Here is a 22,218-nt window from a genome sequence, read left to right as displayed (position 1 = left end):
AACCTCAGTTCTTCCGCCCCTCAGATGGTATACTCATACATGCAACCCAACCGATGCAACGACTTAGCATTGATTTTAAGGGCCCAGTGCCCTCTTCAACTCGGAACACATATTTGCTCACCATGATTGATGAATATTCACGTTTTCCGTTTGCCTTCCCCTGCTCCAATATGCTGGCGTCCACAGTAATCTGCTGCCTTGAGCAGGTATTTTCTCTCTGTGGCATGCCGGCTTATATTCACTCAGATCGGGGTCCATCCTTTATGTCAAAGGAACTCAAGGACTACCCCTCAGAACGGGGAGTTGCTACAAGCAAAACAACACCATACCATCCCATCGGAAATGGGCAGGTAGAGAGGTATAACAGTATCATCTGGAATTCCGTGCGTCTTGCTTTAAGATCTCGGGGCCTACCAGACCAGCAATGGGAAGCAGTGCTTCCGGATGCATTGCACTCTATACGGTCTCTTCTTGCTACAGCCACAAATACTACACCTTATGAGCGGTTCTTTGGATTCCAGCGTCGCTCATCTCATGGGACATCACTCCCGTCATGGCTAACTACTCCTGGACCGGTACTACTCCGAAGATACGTTCGGACGTCTAAAAATGAACCCCTCGTAGACGAGGTCGAACTAACCGATGCCAACCCCGCCTATGCAAACATACGATATCCCGACGGCCGAGAATCTACCGTATCATTACGGGATCTGGCTCCCTGCCCGCCAGGACCTAGTGGGACATCGGGTGATGGTATTTCACCAGGAAACTCTTGGAATCTATCGGGTACCCCTCTCCAAGATCCTGATCGGACACCAACTAGCTTGGTGCCGGTAGAACCCCGTACTCAAAGTTGCGGCCCTCCCAGTACCGCGCACAAAAGTACTGATCCGCCACAGACCAGCTCTGCACCTCCCTCTGAACAGAGGCAGACCGACTTTGAACCTATTGGGGCTCGTACACGAAGCCATGATCTCCCCGACCCTTCACAGGGTAATCCAGGCCACACAGACTCTGACCAATGGCCAACCGCATGTAAGCGGACCAGCGACCCTCTACGACGGGAACCCAAACGGGTGCGACTCTTCCTCATTCGGCGGCTGCGGAACAAAAGGAAGACCACAGCCTTCTAATCCTGCAGGAGGGAAGAATGTGATAATAATAATAACTTCCGGGAAGTTGTGTGCGTCACTTCCTGTGAACTGTGAACTATGAACTGTGAACTTTGTACATACATCACTTCCTGTCATATGTCACTTCCTGTTGGACTGGTATAAATAGTGAACTCCTCAGTATTGTAAGGGGCTTCTATCAGAGGCATGGTGAAGACCTCTCTTGTATATAGTGTGATTATAAGTTGTTTAAAGCTTACTTTAAAGTTACTTAATGTGTGAGACTCCTTTTTCTTACATCAGTATGTACTTCTTGATCAGGGAACACTGGATGAGCAATGTGTGTTGTATCAAAGTGTGAAACATGCTGGATAGTAATCACCAGTAGATGTTTTATTAGGCCGTGTCTTTAAAGTCATTTGTAAATCCAGATTCATTTTATTGTGATTTGGGTGACAGGCATGGCTAGCTGAGCTACAGTCTTATTTGTATTATTATTGGTAAACATACCTGTCCTTTTATTCCTTAACACACATTTTCTTTTCCCCTCGCTCCAATTTCAATATCTCATGCACCAACTCCGATTAAAAGGCAGGTGCTGGGTGACTTGCTGCCAAGCCTCCACCAATCTCACTCTTTGGTTAGACACCAGGAGGTATATGAGATTGGTCTGGAAAAAATCTTCCTCAGATTTCCTCTCATCCCTGTTCCTAAGGAAGACACAGGTGTAACTGGTAACTCAGTGGGATGGGGCAATGAAACAGTTGTATTCTTCACTCTAATTTGCTTTGAATGCTAAAGCCTAATTTCTGAACTATGAGGTGGGACAGTTTATATCATTACGTTGGTTTCAGAAGATTTATCAAAACCGATTTATAATAATTTATCATCAGATGGACCAGAATAACGTAAAAATAGTGTGAGGCTGTGTACACTTCCATGTGACCCATAAACAATGGCAGCCCGTCTCCTATTCCTCTTAGTAATCTATTACATATAGCTCAGCTGTCTTCTGTGTGATAGCTTGTGGGATATTATACATTTTCAGAAGGTTGTTTTGGCACTGTTCTCTAAAAATATAGGCAAAGTTTTAAAAGAGCTAACATTTCTCTGATGATTATCAGATGTGAAAGAATGTTGACCTACTTGCTTGCTTGTTATAACTGGAAATACCTTCTTAAAGATTTCAGTCTGACTAACTTAATGCAACAAATATAAAAGAAATGAAAGGGCCTGCATTTATACAGCAGTTAATCGCATCCTCAAAATATCCCAAAGTGCTTTACTTCTGCCTAAGTGCAGTCAGTATTGTTATGCAGGTGAACATTACAGCCAATTTGAACACAGCAAGATCTTTTAAACAGCAAATGCGATCAATATGTACTCTAGTTAAGTTGGTTTTTCACAGTATTGATTGAGAGAGCAATGTTGGCCAGCACACCAGTAGAATTGCTTGGCCGAGATTTTCCTTACCTCAGCGGGTCTGGGGCGGGTGATGTCGGTGGCGGGTCGCGGCCTTGCTGCTGGCACCATCCCGCTCTGGGAAATGAAAATTCATTGATTGGGCTTGTTAAATCTGCCCAGCGCATTTCCCAGCCCAATTAGAAGGAGCAGATTTGCTGACGTCATTCATGACGCATCTTGAGCCGGTTTCCTTAAAGGGGCCATGGCCAACTTTACTTTTGACTTTTGTGCTGTCAGTGTTCTACAGCATTGAGGTGCTGCAAACACTGACAAGCATTGCATAGAGGTGCACAGCTGCACCCAGACTCTCCCATGACTCCCTCCATATGCTTATGGAGGGAGTCACAGCACGCAGGGAGGTCCTCTTCCCTTTCCATGGGCGGAAGAGACCTCCCCAGGAGAACGACACAGCCTGATTGCACATTGCAGAGAAGGTCACAAGCAGGGATGTCATCTGGAGGACCAGGCTGCAGTGTCGCAAACCTTTCAATGATCTTATTAGATCACGAAACATTAGTACAAAGCCACACTCACCTTCATCCTCCTGTGCCTCTCATCACATCCCCATCACTCTGCCTTCCCTACCCTACTCCTGCACATCCTTACTCACACCAACTTACCTTGCACCTCCATCCATCCCTCTCTATCTACATTATCACTTCCCCATCTCACTAGCCACCCCTCACGCTCACCCTCATCTTAGTACAATCATAGCAACTAACAACACAAAAAGCTGGAAACTATAGACCAGTTAGCCTAACATCTGTGGTTGGCAAAATGTTGGAGTCCATTATTAAGGAAACAGTAACAGAGCATTTGGATAAACATAATTTAATAGGACAGAGTCAGCATGGTTTTATGAAGGGGAAGTCATGTTTGACAAATTTGCTCGAATTCTTTGAGGATGTAACATACATGGTGGATAAAGGGGAACCAGTGGATATAGTGTATTTGGACTTCCAAAAGGCATTTGACAAGGTTCCACACAAAAGATTACTGATCAAGATAAAAAATCACAGGATTGGGGGTAATATACTGGCATGGGTGGAAGATTGGCTATCTAACAGAAAACAAAGAGTTGGGATAAATGGTTCGTTCTCGGGCTGGCAATCAGTAACTAGTGGTGTTCCGCAGGGGTCAGTGCTGGGACCCCAACTCTTTACAATCTATATTAACAATTTGGAGGAAGGGACTGAGTGCAACATATCCAAGTTTGCCGACGATACAAAGATGGGAGGGAAAGCAGTGAGTGAGGAGGACATAAAAAACCTGCAAAAGGACATAGACAGGCTAAGTGAGTGGGCAGAGATTTGGCAGATGGAATATAATATTGGAAAGTGTGAGGTTATGCACTTTGGCAGAAAAAATCAAAGAGCAAGTTATTATCTAAATGGAGAGAAACTGCAAAGTGCTACAGTACAAAGGGACCTGGGGGTCCTGGTGCATGATACACAAAAAGTTAGTATGCAGGTGCAGCAGGTGATCAGGAAGGCCAATGGAATCCTGGCTTTTATTGCAAGGGGGATGGAGTATAAAAACAGGGAAGTCTTGCTGCAGTTATACAGGGTATTGGTGAGGCCACACCTGGAATACTGCATGCAGTTTTGGTTTCCATATTTAAGAAAAGATATACTTGCTCTCGAGGTGGTTCAGAGAAGGTTCACTCGGTTGATTCCGGAGATGGAATTCATTGGAATTCAGAAGAATGAGAGGCGATCTTATCGAAACATATAAGATTGTGAGGGGGCTTGATCGGGTGGATGCGGTGAGGATGTTTCCACTGATGGGTGAGACTAGAACTAGGGGGCATAATCTTAGAATAAGGGGCTGCCCTTTCAAAACTGAGATGAGGAGAAACTTCTTCACTCAGAGGGTAGTAAATCTATGGAATTTGCTACCCCAGAGAGCTGTGGAAGCTGCAACATTAAATAAATTTAAAACAGAGATAGACAGTTTCCTAGCAGATAAGGGAATTAGGGGTTACGGGGAGAGGGCAGGGAAGTGGACGTGAGTCATGATCCTATTGAATGGCGGAGCAGGCCCGAGGGGCCGTATGGCCTACTCCTGCTTATGCTTCTTGGCCTAGAAATTCAGCTGTTTGCGCCAGCCGTTAGCGCCAGATTTCCGGCGCTATCCACTTAGCGCCCGGGCACCGCCGGATCTGCGCCTACGCCGAAATTCAGCTGGGCTTTAGCGCCGGCGCAAAGTGTTAGCGCCCGCTCAGCTGCGCGCGCATCTTATGACGTCATTCCGTCGTGCAACGCCGTTTGTGCGCCCCAAACCGGAAATTCAGTGGCGCCCGGCCGATGTGGCCGTGGCGCTGCTAAGAACTGTGAAATGGAACTCAACAGAGGCCCTGTGGGATTCGGGGAGCGCTAATTAAAGGGCACATCCACTCACCCATAAAAGCCAGCCATTTCGCTGCAATGACTTGACTGGTTTGGATTTCTGCACAGAGAGCAAGGCACAGAGATTACTGATTTCGGACACCATAGGAGAGGTATTTTTGGCTTCTAGCCAGTGCTTTGACATTTGCATCCTTGTGATTTTGCTGTTTGGAACTTTGTAATGGGGGCTGCATGGGGGGCCAACCCTCAGTTCCTACATTTTGTGCGAAGGGCTCGCAGACGCTTTGAGAGAGGGCCAGGCATGCCTAGATGCAGAGGGGCCATTAGGCGTCGCCAACGTAGGCCTTACCCAGTCAGGCAATACCGGGAGCAGGTCTCATATCTCACCATGACTGCGGCGCATTGTGTTAAGAGGCTGCGCTTCAGAAGGGAGGTGCTTGAAGAGATCTGCCAGCTGCTTCATGCAGATTTGCAGCCACAGCTCATGTCCAGGGCGTCTCTCTCGGTGGAAGTGAAGGTCACGGTGGCTCTCAGCTTTTATGCAAGCGGCTCCTTCCAAGCCGCTGCTGGGGACATCGCGAACATCTCCCAGTTCGCCGCGCATCGCTGCATCCGACAGGTCACCGAAGCACTTTTCGCGAGGAGGCACCAATTCATCTCCTTCCCCATGACCCAACACAAGCAGGAGCAGCGTGCATTCGGATTGGCCAGGATCGCGGCCTTCCCCATGGTGCAGGGCGCCATTGACTGCACGCATGTGGCTATGCGGGCACCTATCCACAATGCCGAGCAATACCGCAACCGGAAGGGCTACCATTCCCTAAATGTGCAGCTGGTGTGTGACCACAGGCAGCGCATCCTAGCTGTCAATGCCCGCTTCCCAGGAAGCAGCCACGATGCCTTTATCCTGCGCCAGACTACTGTGGCTGACATGTTCCAGGCACAGCCTCCACCAAGGGGATGGCTTATCGGGGACAAGGGCTACCCTTTGTGCAGATGGCTCATGACCCCGCTCCGCGCGCCCAGGACCCCAGCGGAGCTGGCATACAACGAAAGCCATCAAGCCACAAGGAACCTAATAGAGCAAACGATAGGCGTCCTCAAGCAACGGTTCCGTTGCCTGGATCGTTCGGGCGGGTCTCTTCAGTATTCGCCGGATAGAGTCTCCCAGTTCGTCGTGGTGTGCTGCATGCTCCACAACCTGGCTATCCGCAGGACTCAAGCACTGCCACCTGACATTGCCCCACCACCTCAGGAGGACGAGCAGGAGGACCCTGAGGAGGAGGAGCACCAGGCCAGGAGGGAGCGACAAGGTCCAAGGGCCGTCCGCCGGGGGCTTATTGCTCGACACTTCTAGGCCCCCTGTCAGGGAATGGCCTGGCCCACTGAACGCAGCCGCTTCGCAAGCCCTCAGCCGGTTAACCCAACAACCACTTGAAACATGACACCTGCACATGGTGAATAAATAAACATCTTTATTTCAAAAACTCAGGGCCCTTCCCACATGGAAGAGCAAAACAGAGAAGACCCCCAAAAAACAGTAACAAACTTCTGTCACTCCCAAAACCTGGGGAGGACTAACATAACATCACCATCCAAATGGCCTTCGTCACTGGCCTAACAAAAACAAGCCCCCCCCACAACACAAAGACCCCCATAAAACCAAACCACATAATGCCCCCCCAGAACAGAAGCCCCCGCATCACCCAAACCCTCGCTCAACACACTCTATTCGGTGTGGCGAGAGGGCGAGTCTGTCGACAGCCGTCTTTTGCCCCGGCCCGTCCTGCTGCTGCGCCTCAAGCTGGGCCGTGAGGCTGTGGCGAGGCTGGGGGAAGGATCCTCAGGGCGACAAGGCGTCTCGCCAGATGCCCTTGGGGGTCGGCCTACACGAGGGCGGGCCCGGGAGGGGCCGGCTGGTGGCTGCTGCAGCTGTGGGTGGCCCTCTTCACTGGCTGCAGTAGCTCCTTGCACCCTGGCTGGGGGAGTCGCAGGCTCGCCTGCAGCAATGGGGACAAGGTGGGTGATGCCAGGCGCGCGCTGGTCGCCAGACACACGTGCACTCGGCTGGCCTGGCCGGGGAGCAAGCGCGCCAAACTGTTGGTCGCCAGACCGGTGTGCGGCAGCAGGGCGGCGGCTGGCCTGGCGACGCCTCCGCGCCAGTGCGAGGGTGGCAGAAGTCAGTGCCCCAACTGCGCCGGCATGTCCCCGCATCTGCAGTGCCATTGTCTGCACAGCACCTCTCAGCTGGCGACTGGCGTGCTGCGCTGCCTCGAGTTGTTCGACCCCCCTCTCATGCGCTGCCACAAGGAGCTCCACCCCCCTGGCGTGCGCTGCTGCGAATAGCTCTAGGCCCCTGGCCTGGGATTGGCCGAAAGCCACCACACTTTGAGCGAGGCTTTCGATGGCGTGAGGCATCTGTGCCACCACCTCCATGATTTCGACGTGCCGGCGCTCCGACGCCGCCGACATCTCGTCCAGGAGGCGCACCTCCTGGGCGACGTCCGAGTCCGGACTGGAGGGCGCCTCCACCCTCTGGCCAGAAGGCTGGCGTGCCGCCGGAGCGTTGCCGCGTGCGGCCACGCCACTGGGACCAGGTTCTGCCCTCCCCTCCACCGCCTCCCCCCTCTGGGCAGAAGGCTGGTGTGCCGCCGGAGCCTTGCCGTGTGCGTCCATGCCACTGGGACCAGGTTCGGGGCTCCCCTCCCCCGCCTCCCCCTGGCTCTCCGGCACCCCAGACGTCTTCCCTTCATTGCCATCTCCTGGAGCGGAGGAGGGTTCCCCCGAGGTGGCGCCTTCCTGCTGCTCCTCGACGTCCTCCTCCTCTGAGGGCCTGGCTGTGTGGGCTTCAGGGAGCACCTCCTCCTCACCAGCTGAAAGCAGGAAGGCACAAGTGTAGCTTTAGAGTGAGGACAGGCCGACAGCGAGGGAGGCCGCACTGGTGCATTATGCGCATTTTTCGGCCAGTGGGGAAGGATGTAGATCTGATGCGCGAGGGCAAGGAGAGAGGTGCACCCGGTCCTGTCCTTACCAGTGGGTTCCAGTATAGGGTCGGCGTTGCCGAGCGCCACAGGCCCAATCACCGGGTGACGCAGCAGTCGGGCCACCCTCTCTTCCAGAGCCGTTAGCTCCTGGTAATCGCGAGGGCCTCCGCCAGTGACACGCAGGCTCCTGGCGTTCCTCGCCAGCTTGGCCTGCAAGAGAAAGGAGGGCGTCTAAGTACAGTGTGGTGCCCCGTTGCTGTGTGTGAGGCCTCCCATGGTGGAATAGCTTGCACAGTGTGGTGCCCTGTAGCTGTGTGTGAGGCCTCCCATGGTGGAATAGCTTGCACAGTGTGGTGCCCTGTTGCTGTGTGTGAGGCCTCCCATGGTGGAATAGCTTGCACAGTGTGGTGCCCCGTTGCTGTGTGTGAGGCCTCCCATGGTGGAATAGCTTGCACAGTGTGGTGCCCTGTTGCTGTGTGTGAGGCCTCCCATGGTGGAATAGCTTGCACAGTGTGGTGCCCTGTTGCTGTGTGTGAGGCCTCCCATGGTGGAATAGCTTGCACAGTGTGTTGCCCTGTTGCTGTGTGTGAGGCCTCCCATGGTGGAATAGCTTGCACAGTGTGGTGCCCTGTAGCTGTGTGTGAGGCCTCCCATGGTGGAATAGCTTGCACAGTGTGGTAAGTGCAGAAAGAGCTATTGATTAACATGCAAGTGCCATTGCAGCGGCAGCAGGGCTGGGCATTAGACCTTGGATGTCCCTTTGGCCCTAATGGGAGGTGCACATGCAAGGATGAGGGGGACATTGGAAAGGGTACTCACCTTGACCAGCCGACATAGGTCATTGTATTTCTTGCGGCACTGGTCCGCACTCCTGGGAACATCGGAGTTGGAGGAGACCCTCCGGGCAATTTTGGTCCACGCCTCCCTGAACTGGCTCCTGGGAGCCTTCCTGCCACTAGCCGGGCACACGACCCATCTTCTTTTGCGCACCCCATGAAGGAGCACACCCAGCGCATGCTCAGAGAACCACTGGGCTCTTTCACGGGCCCTCTCCATGACCTCCAGGCGTTGATATGGCACACAACCAGTCCTGAGGCCTAGTTGCAGGGCTACAGCATGCAGGGCGTGGCTGCAGTCAAAGTTGACCCTTCCCCCTTTAAGAGCTGGCCGGCGTCAGGGTGTCTGCTGACACTCACCACATGATCGCACCTGCGCTGCGCCCGGAATCGGCGTTATCAGGCTGCATCGCCGGATTAGCGCCTGAACACAGGGTTCCAACGCCTTTTGCAGCGCTCGGCCAAAAAGTTGGCCAAATCTACTGAATTTCGGCGAGCTCGCCTGCACTTTCCGGCGGCCGCTAAATTTGACGAGCGCCCGACTTTAGCGCCGCAATAGCGTCCGAACTGAATTTCTAGGCCCTTATGTCCTTATGTAGGCACTTGTGTGTTTTAGCCAATGTTCATGTGTAGTTTCAGTTAATGGGCTGTCAAACATTGAAACCTTTATTTTCAACACTTTGCATTCTTGGACAGATTTGTGTGCACATTTGGAAGTGGCTTAGTGAGTTGCAGTGAATGGTGAGATATAATGGTGATGAGTGTGAAAGGAATGGCTTGGGCATTGTAGAGATGCTTTATGGTGTTGGTGTGGTGTGGTGCCAACCTGGTGCATCATGTGACAGCCAGGGTGTACAGCGTCAAGTGAAGTAAATCTGGCCATGATGAGGCCATCCCTGGCCTCCCGGGCAGCGATGTGCTCAGGTGCTGATGTCCTGTGTCCTGTGCAGCATCAGGTGATTGCGGAGAAGATTGGTGTTGTTGTTGGTACTGCTGGTGTGCCTGATGCTGCTGGTGTTGGGGCTGATCGTGGTGGGATTCTGAGGACCAAGGTGAGACAATATAAAGGGCACCCATGTTGATGGAATAGATGGCAGGTGAAGTAAAGATGACAGACGCATTCTGTCAATGGTGAGAGAGTTCTTCCAATGAGGTGAGAGTGGATGGAGAAGGGAAAGCCTGCGGAATCTGTGCTGGAAATGAACTGAGAAACAGCTTGTGGCTGAGGAAAGTGATGATCTGTCAGGTGGGAGCTTTTACTGTACATTTGAAGCTGTCAAGTAATCAACTGGAGCAATGGCCACGGAACTCACGCCTCTGGCTGACAGCCGTGGTCCCAAACAGTGTGGTTCCCGTGGTCATGCAGTTAAAGTCAAAAGGTAAGTTAAAAAATCCTGTTAAGCTAGATGCTAATGAGTTTAATTGGGTCGCCCGCCACTGCCAATCCGGTCTGCTAAGTGTTGACCCAACACTGGGAAAGGCGGATTGACAGCGGGTTCCCGACCCGCTGTCAAAAAAAAAAAACATTTTCCCACCTGACCTGCCACTGATCCCGCCCGCTGACACCCTGGAAAATATCGGCCCTTGTTTCTTTGAATGGTATCATGGCATCTTTAGCATCCACCTCAACAGGGAGACGGGGCCGAGTTGAATTTCTCATCCCCCCCATAAAGAGCCTCTGGCAATGCAGCAATTCCTCAGTACAGCACTGAAGTATAAATTTAGATTCTGTACTCAAGCCCTGAAATCGGACAAGAACCCACAACATTCACACTCAGATATAATAATGCTACCAACTGAGCCAAACTCAGATGAGTGATCAAAAGGAAATGGATGAATTCCTGATCAAGGTAGTAGAGAAAGGGAGACTGAAAATGATCAGTCTGGGTACTGAACTTTGTTTATTCTTTGTTCTTGTGATACAGGCAATGCTGGCATAGCCACATTTATTGCCCATTCCTCATTGACCTGACAACTGATTGGCTTGCTAGTTGATTTCAGAGAGTGTTAAAAGTTGCAATTAGGTCAGGCCAGGAAGGGGTGGTAGATTTCCCTCCCTGAAAGACCATAGTGAGCTGGTGGACTTTTATGGCAATACCTCTGCTTTTGTGGTTCCATAAATTACCAGATGAATTGAATTCAATTTTGCAGTTTACCATGGTGGGATTTAAAGTAACGTTGACTGGGTTGCTATTCTAGTACCATAACTACTACACTACAGTACCAGACAAGGCACTGATCAGATTGAGCTAGATTCATTCCTTCAAGAACCTCAAGACTAGAATGACTTACTTCCATCAGTCAGCACTTGCTCTTACAATTTACAGATTTTTACAACTCAGGTTTGGCATTACCTAAGTACTGCTTCTTCATTTGTCTAGTCTTCTCTTGTAAACCTTGGCGATGACCTGAACCATGGGTCTTGGCCTTTGCTTAGGTTTATGAACAAAAAGAAACTGCAAATACACTTAAGTTAATAGCTTGATTTTTTTTTTGTAACTCCAGGAACTATCTGACCTTCGACATGCCCACAATAAACTGAAGAAGCAATACCAAGATAAGATGGCAGAGCTTACTCACTCCAGTAGAAGAGTTGAACAACATGAATCGGAGGTGAAGAAGTTAAGAATGCGGGTTGAAGAACTGAAGAAGGAACTGGCACAAGCAGAAGATGAGGTATGTGATAACCCATAGTATTGGAGATTCAAAATTATCATATGTTTGTGTAATTAACCTGATGCAACAGGATGTACAGTTAAAGTTAACTTATTGAATCTCCACCGTGCGTGTGCAACAATTTCATCCTCAGGGTTTTAGCCATCTTTCTGGATTGGAGGGAAATAATAAAAGTAATTTATTTATATTATGATGGTTGATCAAAGATGAATTTCAAATGTGCCTGTCACTGTATTTCAGTTTTTATGTGCAAACATTGATACAGTTATGGATAAAACTAATAATTGAGGTACACAAACGTCTTGACTTCATATATTCACATAGCACAGAAGGAGGCCATTTGGCCCATCATGCCTGTGCTGGCTCTTTGAAAGAGCTATGCAATTAGTCCCATTCACCTGCTCTTTCCCCATAGCCCTGCCAATTCTTCCTTTTCAAGTTTATATCTAATTCCCTTTTGAAAGTTTTTTTTGCCAGTCTCAGTATATCAAGGATAGTAAAGCATGAGACATTGTCACATTTTTGAGCTTGCATGCCAGATTTTCTTGGGTTCAGTGTCACCGGCTACTCCCATAAGCGGACCTCACATCCCTTATAGTTCAGAGTGTACATTTTTCCTGCTTTAATTACATTAGGATCAAACAGCCATTTGTCAATAATACATAGATAGCCAATATTTGGCAATGGTCAAGATGTTTGTGATGAATATGATGGCCCCAGAATCCTGCACCTTGTGAAGCCCTCACCAGCCACTTGCCCAGTCTGAACTTTGCTATTGGCGAGTATTTGTGTGATTTTGGATGTTAACCCTTTACATACTATTTCTACAGGTATAAAATATCAGTTACAAACTTCAACATAGACAAAATAACACATTTGACACATGTTATTTTGTATTCCCTTCCTTTTCTATAAGTCACTGCTTACCATGAGCTTTTCTTAGTACCAGGTTTTTCTGCTCCTTTCATGAGGATTTTAATCACTTGCTGGGATACAGTTCAGAGGTACTGGCTGGCCTCTGATATGCTGACTAAGTAGCCATTCTTCATGTGTGAATGTTGGGAGGCTATTTTAGCACAGGAGCCATTATAGTCAAGGTGAGACTGTCACATCCTCACTTGGCACCCACACAGGCACACTTCCAGCAGGTGTTGCTGGATAGTCAACAGGAGTGGGAACTCCATCTAATTTTCCCCTCTCTAGCCCAAGTCTGCTGAGGCCAATTGTGGCATCTCTACTACCACCCAAATGGAGATCATCAAGCTCAGCATGAACCAGGGATTGAACCTGGGAAGTTCCTAATCTATGTGGCTTTCCTGCTCATCCCTTACTGTCATTCTATATTTAATTAACTGAGCAAGTTTCTTTACCTAAAGGTAGTTAACTATTGTGCAGAAATGCACATTTGATTCAGCAAATTCACAGTTCAAAAACTATAGTGCTATACACTAATACATGTCTAATGTCCATTGTTTCCCAGTAATGCATGGCGTATTATTACTGAATACAATTACAGTGCCTTCCTCCGAATTTAGTAGACATCGATGAGGGGCTGGGAAAGGTCGGGAGGGACATTGATGAGGGATCGGAGAGATTGGAATAGGAGGGGAGATTGTGGAAGAGGTCGGGAGAGAGCGGATGAGGAGGAGGGGAGATTGTGGAAGAGGCTGTAGAGATCAGGGGAGAAGATCATGGGGGGGGGGGGTCCGTGAAGGACATGGAAGGGGGGGGGGGGGAGAGCGGGAGGAGATCAGAAGCCATGGAAGACATCAGGAAGGCACTGAATCGCGGGGGGTGGATGGGGCGGGGAGGGTGGTGTCCAATCACTGGGGAGGTTAACAGGTTTGCTTTGGGGGCTGGGGGGAAACACTCCTGTTCCTCCTGGCCCATAAGCAGTGCTGGAAAAGATCTTGCTTGTTCCATGTAGCAGTCCTTGCCTCTCTATAGCTGCCGGGTTTCCTAGCCGGCTAGCGTTAAAGTTGGAACAGAGAAAAAAACCTGAGGCATGCAGCCTAATTTAAATATTTAAATGAGCGACCTGTCTCCTGCGAGCGGGTTGGTATCCGGCCCCCACCCCTCCCAATCCCGGCTCTGTTAAACCCAGAAGTGGACAGGTTCATGGTAGGTTGGATTTGGATTTGAGATGTTTTATATTTTTACTTCCCACTTGACCCAAACCCACCCATTTTGGGGGTTAAAATTCCCCCCTTGGATCCAAAAAGAACTCAAAATGCAGTAAAACAATCTATCAAAACTCTACAGGTATGAAAAAATATATATTTAGGTACAAGTTAAAGGTGCAATCTTGTCATGTATCCGGATAATTTGTTTCTCGGTAATGACTTTCAAATCTATCAGACGAATTCCTTGTAATTGCTCTCAGGTATTTATCACTGCTTATAAACACCTCTGTAAGTACGTGTAAAATGTGTATCAGTATTACAGTGTTACCAATTTGTGGACATTTAGGCATCGATATTAACCCCCTCCACGATGGGTGGGAGGTGTCTTGGAGGGGGGTGCGTTTAAAAATTAAAAATTCGGGGAAGGTGTCCCCAACTCGCCATGCACGTGCCTGTTGCCGGTTTTATGCTGGCGGGTTTCGTGAAGCGTGTGTGTCCCACTATGGTGAGGCGGGACACTTCATTAACATATTGCAATTAATTTAGCTGTCTGCCAGGCAGGAAACGGAAGAAAGAAATGATAATGAGGACATGCCGTTAAATTCGGCAGGACCACTGCGTCTCCTGCCTTGACGTGTTCCCTGGCCATTTTCACTGTCCCCCGCACCCTCCCCGTGAATATTGGGGCCTTAGATTTTAAAACTGGAAAATCAATAAAATACAAAGAAAAGAAGAATTGAATCGAGTCAATTTGGAGCCAGAACAAGGACTTAACAGCCTTATTTCTCATCAGAAATACAACTAAAAATACATGACATCCTTTAAAGTTCCTGTGATATACTCTGACATGACCTATTACCTGAATGTACTTGTCCTAACTACTTATCATTTCTCTACCTAACTCACAGTGAAGGTTCAAATTGAGATGTCAAAAGGATACAAATACAAATACAAATTTGAACTATGATGACATATCCACATACCGCCTTCTTCACCTTGATGCCCTTGTAGCTAACCCACCCCGTGGTAAATTCCATATACTGATAGAGTTTGCTTTTCAAAAGACCAGCACCACAAAACTTTCCCTTCTATCTGCACTGCCTGACATTTTTAACTGCAAGATAATGACACCGTTGAAACCGTGTCACTAATGTAACCTGTGACATAAAGCTGGCATTTTAAAGTCTCTTTTTAAAGTGAGATTTTAGTTTTAAAAGGCTAAAGTTGAGATGATAAAAGGTAATAGCCCCTATTTTAACTCAGGGCATTAATGCGACATGGGAGGATCGATGCAGGCGGCAAATCTCCTGGGCTTTGTTTAAATGATTGAAATTGGGAATCAATACCTGGCCAGCGTGCAGGGGCAGGGTTCTGGGCGTCAGGAGGCTGCTGCTGGAGGAGCCAAGGGAATGGTTCCTGACATATGGTATGTGTTCAGGGGAGGGGTCCTGAGGCAATTGCAGTCGGGGGAGAGGGAGGGAAGCTCGGGGCAGCCGGACCCAGGGTTTCTTTGTGGGGCCCGGAGGAGCACTCCGGCTCCCCCTGGCCCACAAGGAAGCATTCATAAAATGAAACATTAATACTTACATGGATCTCTTCCGGCCACAATGATGCCTGCCACCGGGTTGCACTTGCGGGCTAGGCACTGAGCGTCACTATCCGCGATTGGCAGTTAAGATCGCGTCGGGGTCTGGATGACGACTTCGGTCCCTGACATTTAATAGTTATGAGGCTCTCACCTGCCTTTCCTGGGTGACTCCGACATTGTTGAAAACCTGGCAGCAATAATGTGGCAGCAATAATGGGAGCAGGCGTGATTGTCTCGAGAACACAGCAGCTAGTGCCCGACCACCATTTTAATCACCCACCCCGGTCCCACCGGGCAGGCAGTGTTAAAATCAGGCCTAGTGTGTGGCATGCTCCATTCAACTAAACAGTTCCTGATGTGATTCATTCATTTTTCTGATGGATGCATCTTCAGCCCTCATTCTGAGGAGGCTCTGGCTAAGAACAGTCTTGTGACAGCAAAATGTTTCCTAGGGGGTACGATAGTGTAGTGTATGTACTTTGCAGAAGGAACTATATTCTGCAGCCCCTGTATACTGCAGTACCAGTAGTGACCACCCCTGTATATAAGCCTGTGTAGTAACATTTGCATAGTAGTTCCAGGTTGCCTCCATTCAGTAAAGACCTGTTATAACCAACTCCTGCAGTCCGTGTCTCAATTATACACGGACATAATACTGGCGACGAGCAGATACGAACTTACCTACAGTCTGCACCACCTCATGGGGATCCATCCCTGAAGCGAAGTTATCAGAGGTCGAGGCCAGAGGGAAGAAAGAAACAGAAGAAATGGGCGTCGACCGTGGGCATCCGCCTCTGAGTCAGCGGAGTTGAAGATTTGCAGGAGAGGCTGTCGAGAGCGGGGCTTGGTTATCCTGTCGATGGTGCTTCAACTAATTGGGCTGGTGGCAGGTAGCACACTGATCCTTCCTCGGCTGCGGCGGTCTAGAGCTCGAGCGGGTGGCTTTGCAACGGGGCCGAGCAGCGTTGTCAGGAAGAGGAGAGAGAGAGAGAGGGTGGCGCACACAGGGCGCGGCCGGTGCTACGAAGCCGGGCAGCGTACAGACCTGAGAAGAGGGAGGCAAGAGTCCCGCAGGGTTGTTCCGACGACGGGGAAATAATAAAAATTAAACGCGCAGAAAGCCGCGAGGAGCTGCAGTTTGCCACGGGAACCGCGGAGAGCGGCGTTAGCAGCAGCGCGGGGGGGAAGTGCGCGAAGACCATAGGGCGTTGCCATCAAGGCATAAAGCGCTAGCAACAGCGGAGAAGACAAAGCATGGGAGGCGCCATCTTAGATTTCCAAGATGCCGAAGACTGGCAATATCACTGCCTTCGATAATGCAATAGAAGACTGGACCACGTATGTGGAAAGAGTCGAGGTATATTGCGAGGCAAACGAAGTAGCCGATGAGAAAAAGGCATCGGTACTGCTAAACTTAATGGGCGCAAGAACGTACGGCCTATTGCGGGACCTGATTACTCCAGCCAAACCGAAGGCGAAGAGTTTTAACGAAATTGTTGCTATCCTACAGAAACACCTAAATCCTACACCGCTGCTGATAGCAGAAAGATTTAAATTCCACAGGAGAAATCAGCATAAAGATGAGAGCAATGCTGATTACCTTACGGAACTACGCAAGCTATCAAAGCACTGCCAGTTCGGAGCAGGACTGGCAGATACCTTACGGGACAAATTTGTCTGTGGACTCCTGAGTGAAGGAACCCAGAAGAGGTTACTCTCAGAGAAAGAGCTGACGCTAGATAAGGCTTTCAGCGTGGCAGTATCGTACGAAGCAGCAGCAAGGGGAGCTGCGGAAATACAGCAAAAGCCACAGGAATACGGCACCCACGAAATGACATGGGAATTTGCAAAATGTTATCGCTGTGGCAGAACAAACCATGACCAGAAGGACTGCTGGTCCAAGGACAAAACATGCAGGCAATGCGGAAAGATGGGACACATTGCACGAGTTTGCAGGTCTGGGAAGAAGACCAACGACAACAAAAAGGCTACTAAGGAACCGTACAGGAAAGTACAAAAGATGACAGACAGTAGTTCCGAAGACCAGATGGGCGATAGTGAATCCGGGAACAAGAGACTAAGCTGTCTCAAACTTCACAACGTAATCACAAAAGAGGATCATCGAACCATTTGGGTCACCCTCACGATAGCAGGGTCCCAAGTCAAAATGGAATTGGATACAGGATCAGCACTAACCGTCATGAATCGACGTGACTACGAGCGGCTATTCTCACACATACCCTTGAAAGAGACATCCATTGTCTTGAAGACGTATACGGGGCAAAAAGTATACCCCCAGAGGAAAAATAAGGGTGCCTGTCGAATACAACGGCAAGGAAAGACAGAAATTGTATCTGTACATACTGCAAGATGATGGACCACCGTTATTGGGACGTGAATGGATCAGAAAGATAAGCTTAGACTGGCACTCCATTCAGGCACTGACGGTGGCTGGTAAAAAGGATGACGACGTCACTCCTGGACGATTGTCAACAATCTTAGCTAACGCCAAAGAGGTATTTCAACAAGAACTGGGAACTCTTAAAGGCGTAACCGCCTCGATAAAAATAGAAGAGAATGCAATTCCCAAGTTTTTCAAAGCAAGACCGGTACCATATGCAATTCGCCCAGCCGTCGAGGCAGAGCTGGAGAATCTGGAGAATGCAGGCGTGTTATCAAAGGTAGACTGGAGCGAGTGGGCGACACCCATTGTTCCTGTCATGAAGAAAACGTTAAACAATAAGTCTGAGGAGCCAAGGAAGGTTCGCATCTGTGGGGACTTCAAGGTGACGGTGAACCCAGTCCTTCACACAGTACAATACCCTCTTCCAAGGATAGAAGATATCTTCGCCTCACTATCTGGAGGGAAGCGTTTTACAAAAATTGACCTAGCACAAGCATATTTGCAGATGGAGGTTGAAGAATCCTCTAGGAAGTATCTCACGATAAACACTCACAAAGGTCTTTACCAGTATAATCGACTGGTATTCGGAGTAGCATCAGCTCCGGCGATATGGCAAAGAGCGATGGAACAAGTCCTGCAAGGAATTCCGGGGACTCAGTGTTACTTGGACGACATCCTAGTGACAGGTGAAGATGACAGTGAACACCTTGCCAACCTAGAGCAGGCGCTCACTAGACTACGTGAACATGGGCTACGGGCCAATCGCCCCAAGTGCGAGTTTTTTAAGAAACAGATATCATATTGTGGCCACGTGATTGATAAAGAGGGGTTACATAAGTCCCCTGACAAAATTGAAGCGGTAGTTAAGGCTCCAGCGCCTGAAAATGTGTTGCAACTGAGGTCATACCTCGGATTGGTGAATTACTACCATAAGTTTTTGCCGAATTTGTCCACAATTCTGCACCCACTGAACGCCCTACTACAAACGGGAGTAGCATGGAAATGGAGCGATGAATGTAAGCGGGCCTTTCAGAAGAGTAAGGACCTAATCACTTCAAGAGAAGTATTGGCTCACTACAACCCATCACTACCGATAAGACTGGCGTGTGATGCGTCTCCCTACGGCATTGGGGCGGTACTGTCACATAAATTCCTTGATGGTTCAGAGAGGCCGATAGCTTTTGCGTCACACTCGTTAACTTCAGCCGAGCGTAACTATGCCCAGATTGACAGAGAGGCCCTCAGCCTGGTGTGGGGGGTGAAGAAGTTCAATCACTACCTGCACGGTCAGAAATTTACTCTACTTACTGATCGTCAACCTCATGTCTCCATTTTCAACCCTCAGAAGGGCGTACTGATAATGACAGCACAACGGCTATGGAGGTGGTCCCTTTTCCTAGGGGCACACCAATATGACATCGAGTACAAAGGAACTAAACAGCATGGGAATGCTGATGGATTGTCGCGCCTACCGTTGCCGACGGTGGAAGAAGAACTTGCAGTGGATCCAGTGGAGATATTCCACTCGACCATAGTCGAATGTCTCCCTGTGATGAATGCAAACATAGAAAAGGAAACACGAAATGACCCGACACTCTCCTGGGTCTATGATTTAACGGTGAAGGGATGGCCAGCACATGGCGAACCACTGCTGCCAGCATTCTCACCGAGAAGAGAACAGCTGTCAGTGTGCAGCGGAACCTTGATGTGTGGATCCAGAGTAGTAATTCCACCCAAATTGAAGGATAGAGTGCTCAATGAGCTTCATGAGGGTCATCTGGGAGGGGTAAAAATGAAGAACTTAGCCAGAGCGTTTGTGTGGTGGCTGGGAATCGATAGAGAAATCGAAGAGATGACCAAGAGCTGTACAGGACGCCAGAAGGTCCAAAACGCCCCACCACAAGCCCCTCTACATCCATGGGAGTGGCCCTCATCTCCATGGCAAACGGTGCACATTGATTTTGCTGGTCCATTTATGGACTCGATGTTTTTAAATGCGGTGGATGCACATTCAAAGTGACCAGAGGTAATAAAAATGTCCTCAACCACCACAGAAAAAACTATCACAGTCTTACGAACCATATTCGCCAGGAATGGGCTGCCTGAACAGATTTGCTCCGACAATGGACCACAGTTTGTGTCTGAAGAGTTCCGGAGGTTCTTAAAGAACAATGGTGTTAAGCATTACACATCCGCCCCATATCATCCGGCCACTAATGGATTGGCCGAGAGGTTCGTTCAAACATTCAAGAAGGCTATCAAGGCAATGTGTAATGAAGATATACCCCTACAGCACAAGGTGGATAACTTCTTGTTTGCCTACCGGAATGCGACACATGCGGTTACCAACCAAACTCCAGCCATGATGTTCTTCAATTGAAGACTACGATGCCGCTTGGATTTGGTTAAGCCAAACATCAGAAGAGATGTGGAGAACAGGCAGTTTCAGAATATGAATGATAGGCCGACCAGGAGTTTTAAGATAGGTCAACCCGTTTTGGCCCGGGACTACCGCACAGAGAAATGACAGCCAGGAACGATCTGTACACGGCAAGGACCTCTAATGTATACCATGGACGTTGGAGAGAGCATTGTAAGACGCCATGCTGACCAGATTCTAGAGTCACTGGGAAATGTCAACTCCACACCACGATCTGATACACCTGGCGATGAAACCGAAGTACCAATTGCATCTACCTCAGAATCGGTGATATTGGAAGCAGACGAACCAAACAACGACGTTGCTCCCGACTCAACGTTGCCAGAAGAACCTGATACCCCAAAGAGGCGTTATCCAGACAGAATCAGGAAGCCTCCTCAAAGACTGAACTTATAATTGCTTAACTTCAACTAATGTATCTAGCAACTGTAATTGTAAATATGTTATTTCATTGTTAATTGAATGTTATGTACTGTTTAGCTAAAAGGGGAGGAATTGTAGTGTATGTACTTTGCAGAAGGAACTATATTCTGCAGCCCCTGTATACTGCAGTACCAGTAGTGACCACCCCTGTATATAAGCCTGTGTAGTAACATTTGCATAGTTGTTCCAGGTTGCCTCCATTCAGTAAAGACCTGTTATAACCAACTCCTGCAGTCCGTGTCTCAATTATACACGGACATAATAGATAGCATAGTGGTTATGTTACTGGACTAGTAATCCAGAGGTCTACACTACCAATCCAGTAACATGAATTCAAATCCTCCTCCTCCTACAACAGCTGTGGAATTTAAATTCAGTTAATTAAATAAATCTGGAATAAAACAGTAATAGTGACCATGAAACTACCAGATGGTTGTAAAAAAAAAACATCTGGTTCACTAATGTCCTTTAGGGAAGGAAATCTGCTAGCCTTTATGTGACTCCAGACCCACAGCAATGTGGTCGACTCTTAACTGCAGTTCAAGAAGGCAGCTCACCACCACCTTCTCATAGGGCAATTAGGGATGGGCAATAAATGTTGGCCTTGCCAGTGACTTCCAGATCCCGTGAACAAAAAAATAAGCAAGTACTGTGGTTACCGATCCAGAATTGCAATAACTTACTGTTGATCAGCTTTAGCTGAGGAAGGATGTGAAACTGGGCCATTATGTCACATAGGACTAAGTCTATTGTGTGGTCGTAGCAGAAATCTTATGCAAAATATGATTGGGCATACAAAAGTGCAAAGAATAGTATAGATCCAGGGGACTGGGAGATATAAAGAACAGCAGGGGAAGGTAAAAAACAAGATAGTAAGAGCTACTAAAAGGGAATATGAAAAGAAACTTGCGAGGGATACGTTTTTTCAATTATATTAGATATAGGGTAGGCAAGGGTAATGTGGGACCTTCAAAAACAGATGTGGGTAATAATACAAATGAAAATAAGGAAATGGCAGACTTGTTGAATAATTACTTTGGGCTGGATTTTCATTCAGAAGTTGGGAAGGAGGCGGGACCACAACTTTCGAGTTGTAGTCCCGCCTCTATCGAGATGCGGCCAAGCCACGCGATTTTCACTTGATTGACCTTGGTGAGCCCACCCAGCGGGCTCAGCAGGCCAATTAAGGGCCACCCAGCAACAGGTGACATCACAGACTGAAATTTCATCTGTCAAGATGTGTTGACAGATGATATCAGTGTTTCACAGCTGTTTGAAGCTGTCAAACACTGACAATCTTACTTCTAACCGGAGTCCTTCTACGCAGACTCAGTTAGAAATCTCGCCGGCACTGAAAGCTGCAGGCTGTCACTTCTGACAGCTCACGGCCATTCTGCTTTCTGTGCCGGCTGAATGATGGACTCCCGAAACGTAGAGGAAGGAAGGCTTAAAAGGTAAGTACAGGTAATTTAAACTTCTTTACACACTTTAGACACACCAAACACACTTACCTTTGCACTCATGCACCCATCACTCACCTGAACACTGACATCTCGACCCCTCCAAGTCCTTCAACCCAACGGCCCGACTCCTCTAACTTGGCGTGGTTTGGAGCCATCGGGAATCCCACACGACAACCTTCAAAATAGGGATTAGGCTAAAAACTGCCTGTTAACTACCTGTTAACAGGCAGTTAATTGGCACTAATCCCTTCCCGCCTCGGGTCGGCGGGTCCCAGTGCGGGGCGGGTACCCGCCTCCTTTGAAACTTACATGGAGGCGGGTTTTGGGCGGGATGGTGTTGGGACCCCCGAATTCGGG

At 48.8% G+C, this 22,218-nt stretch overlaps 1 protein-coding gene across 1 annotated transcript in view; it reads left to right on the top strand.

Moving 5' to 3' along the window:
• Positions 1 to 22,218, top strand: part of LOC147115148 (coiled-coil domain-containing protein 102A-like) — an 830,702-nt gene that overhangs the window by 493,939 nt on the left and 314,545 nt on the right. Inside the window, exon 7 of the mRNA XM_085993441.1 lies at positions 11,250 to 11,420. Within this exon, the coding sequence (XP_085849567.1) occupies positions 11,250 to 11,420 (171 nt within the window). The remainder of the gene's footprint in view (positions 1 to 11,249; positions 11,421 to 22,218) is intronic.

The sequence above is a fragment of the Somniosus microcephalus genome, chromosome 7 (assembly GCF_052327205.1).
Source record: "Somniosus microcephalus isolate GS21.2 chromosome 7, FLI_Smic_1.0, whole genome shotgun sequence".
Lineage (NCBI taxonomy): Eukaryota > Metazoa > Chordata > Chondrichthyes > Squaliformes > Somniosidae > Somniosus > Somniosus microcephalus.
Note: the sequence above shows the minus strand (reverse complement) of the source record. Positions and strands in the feature narration are given on the sequence as shown.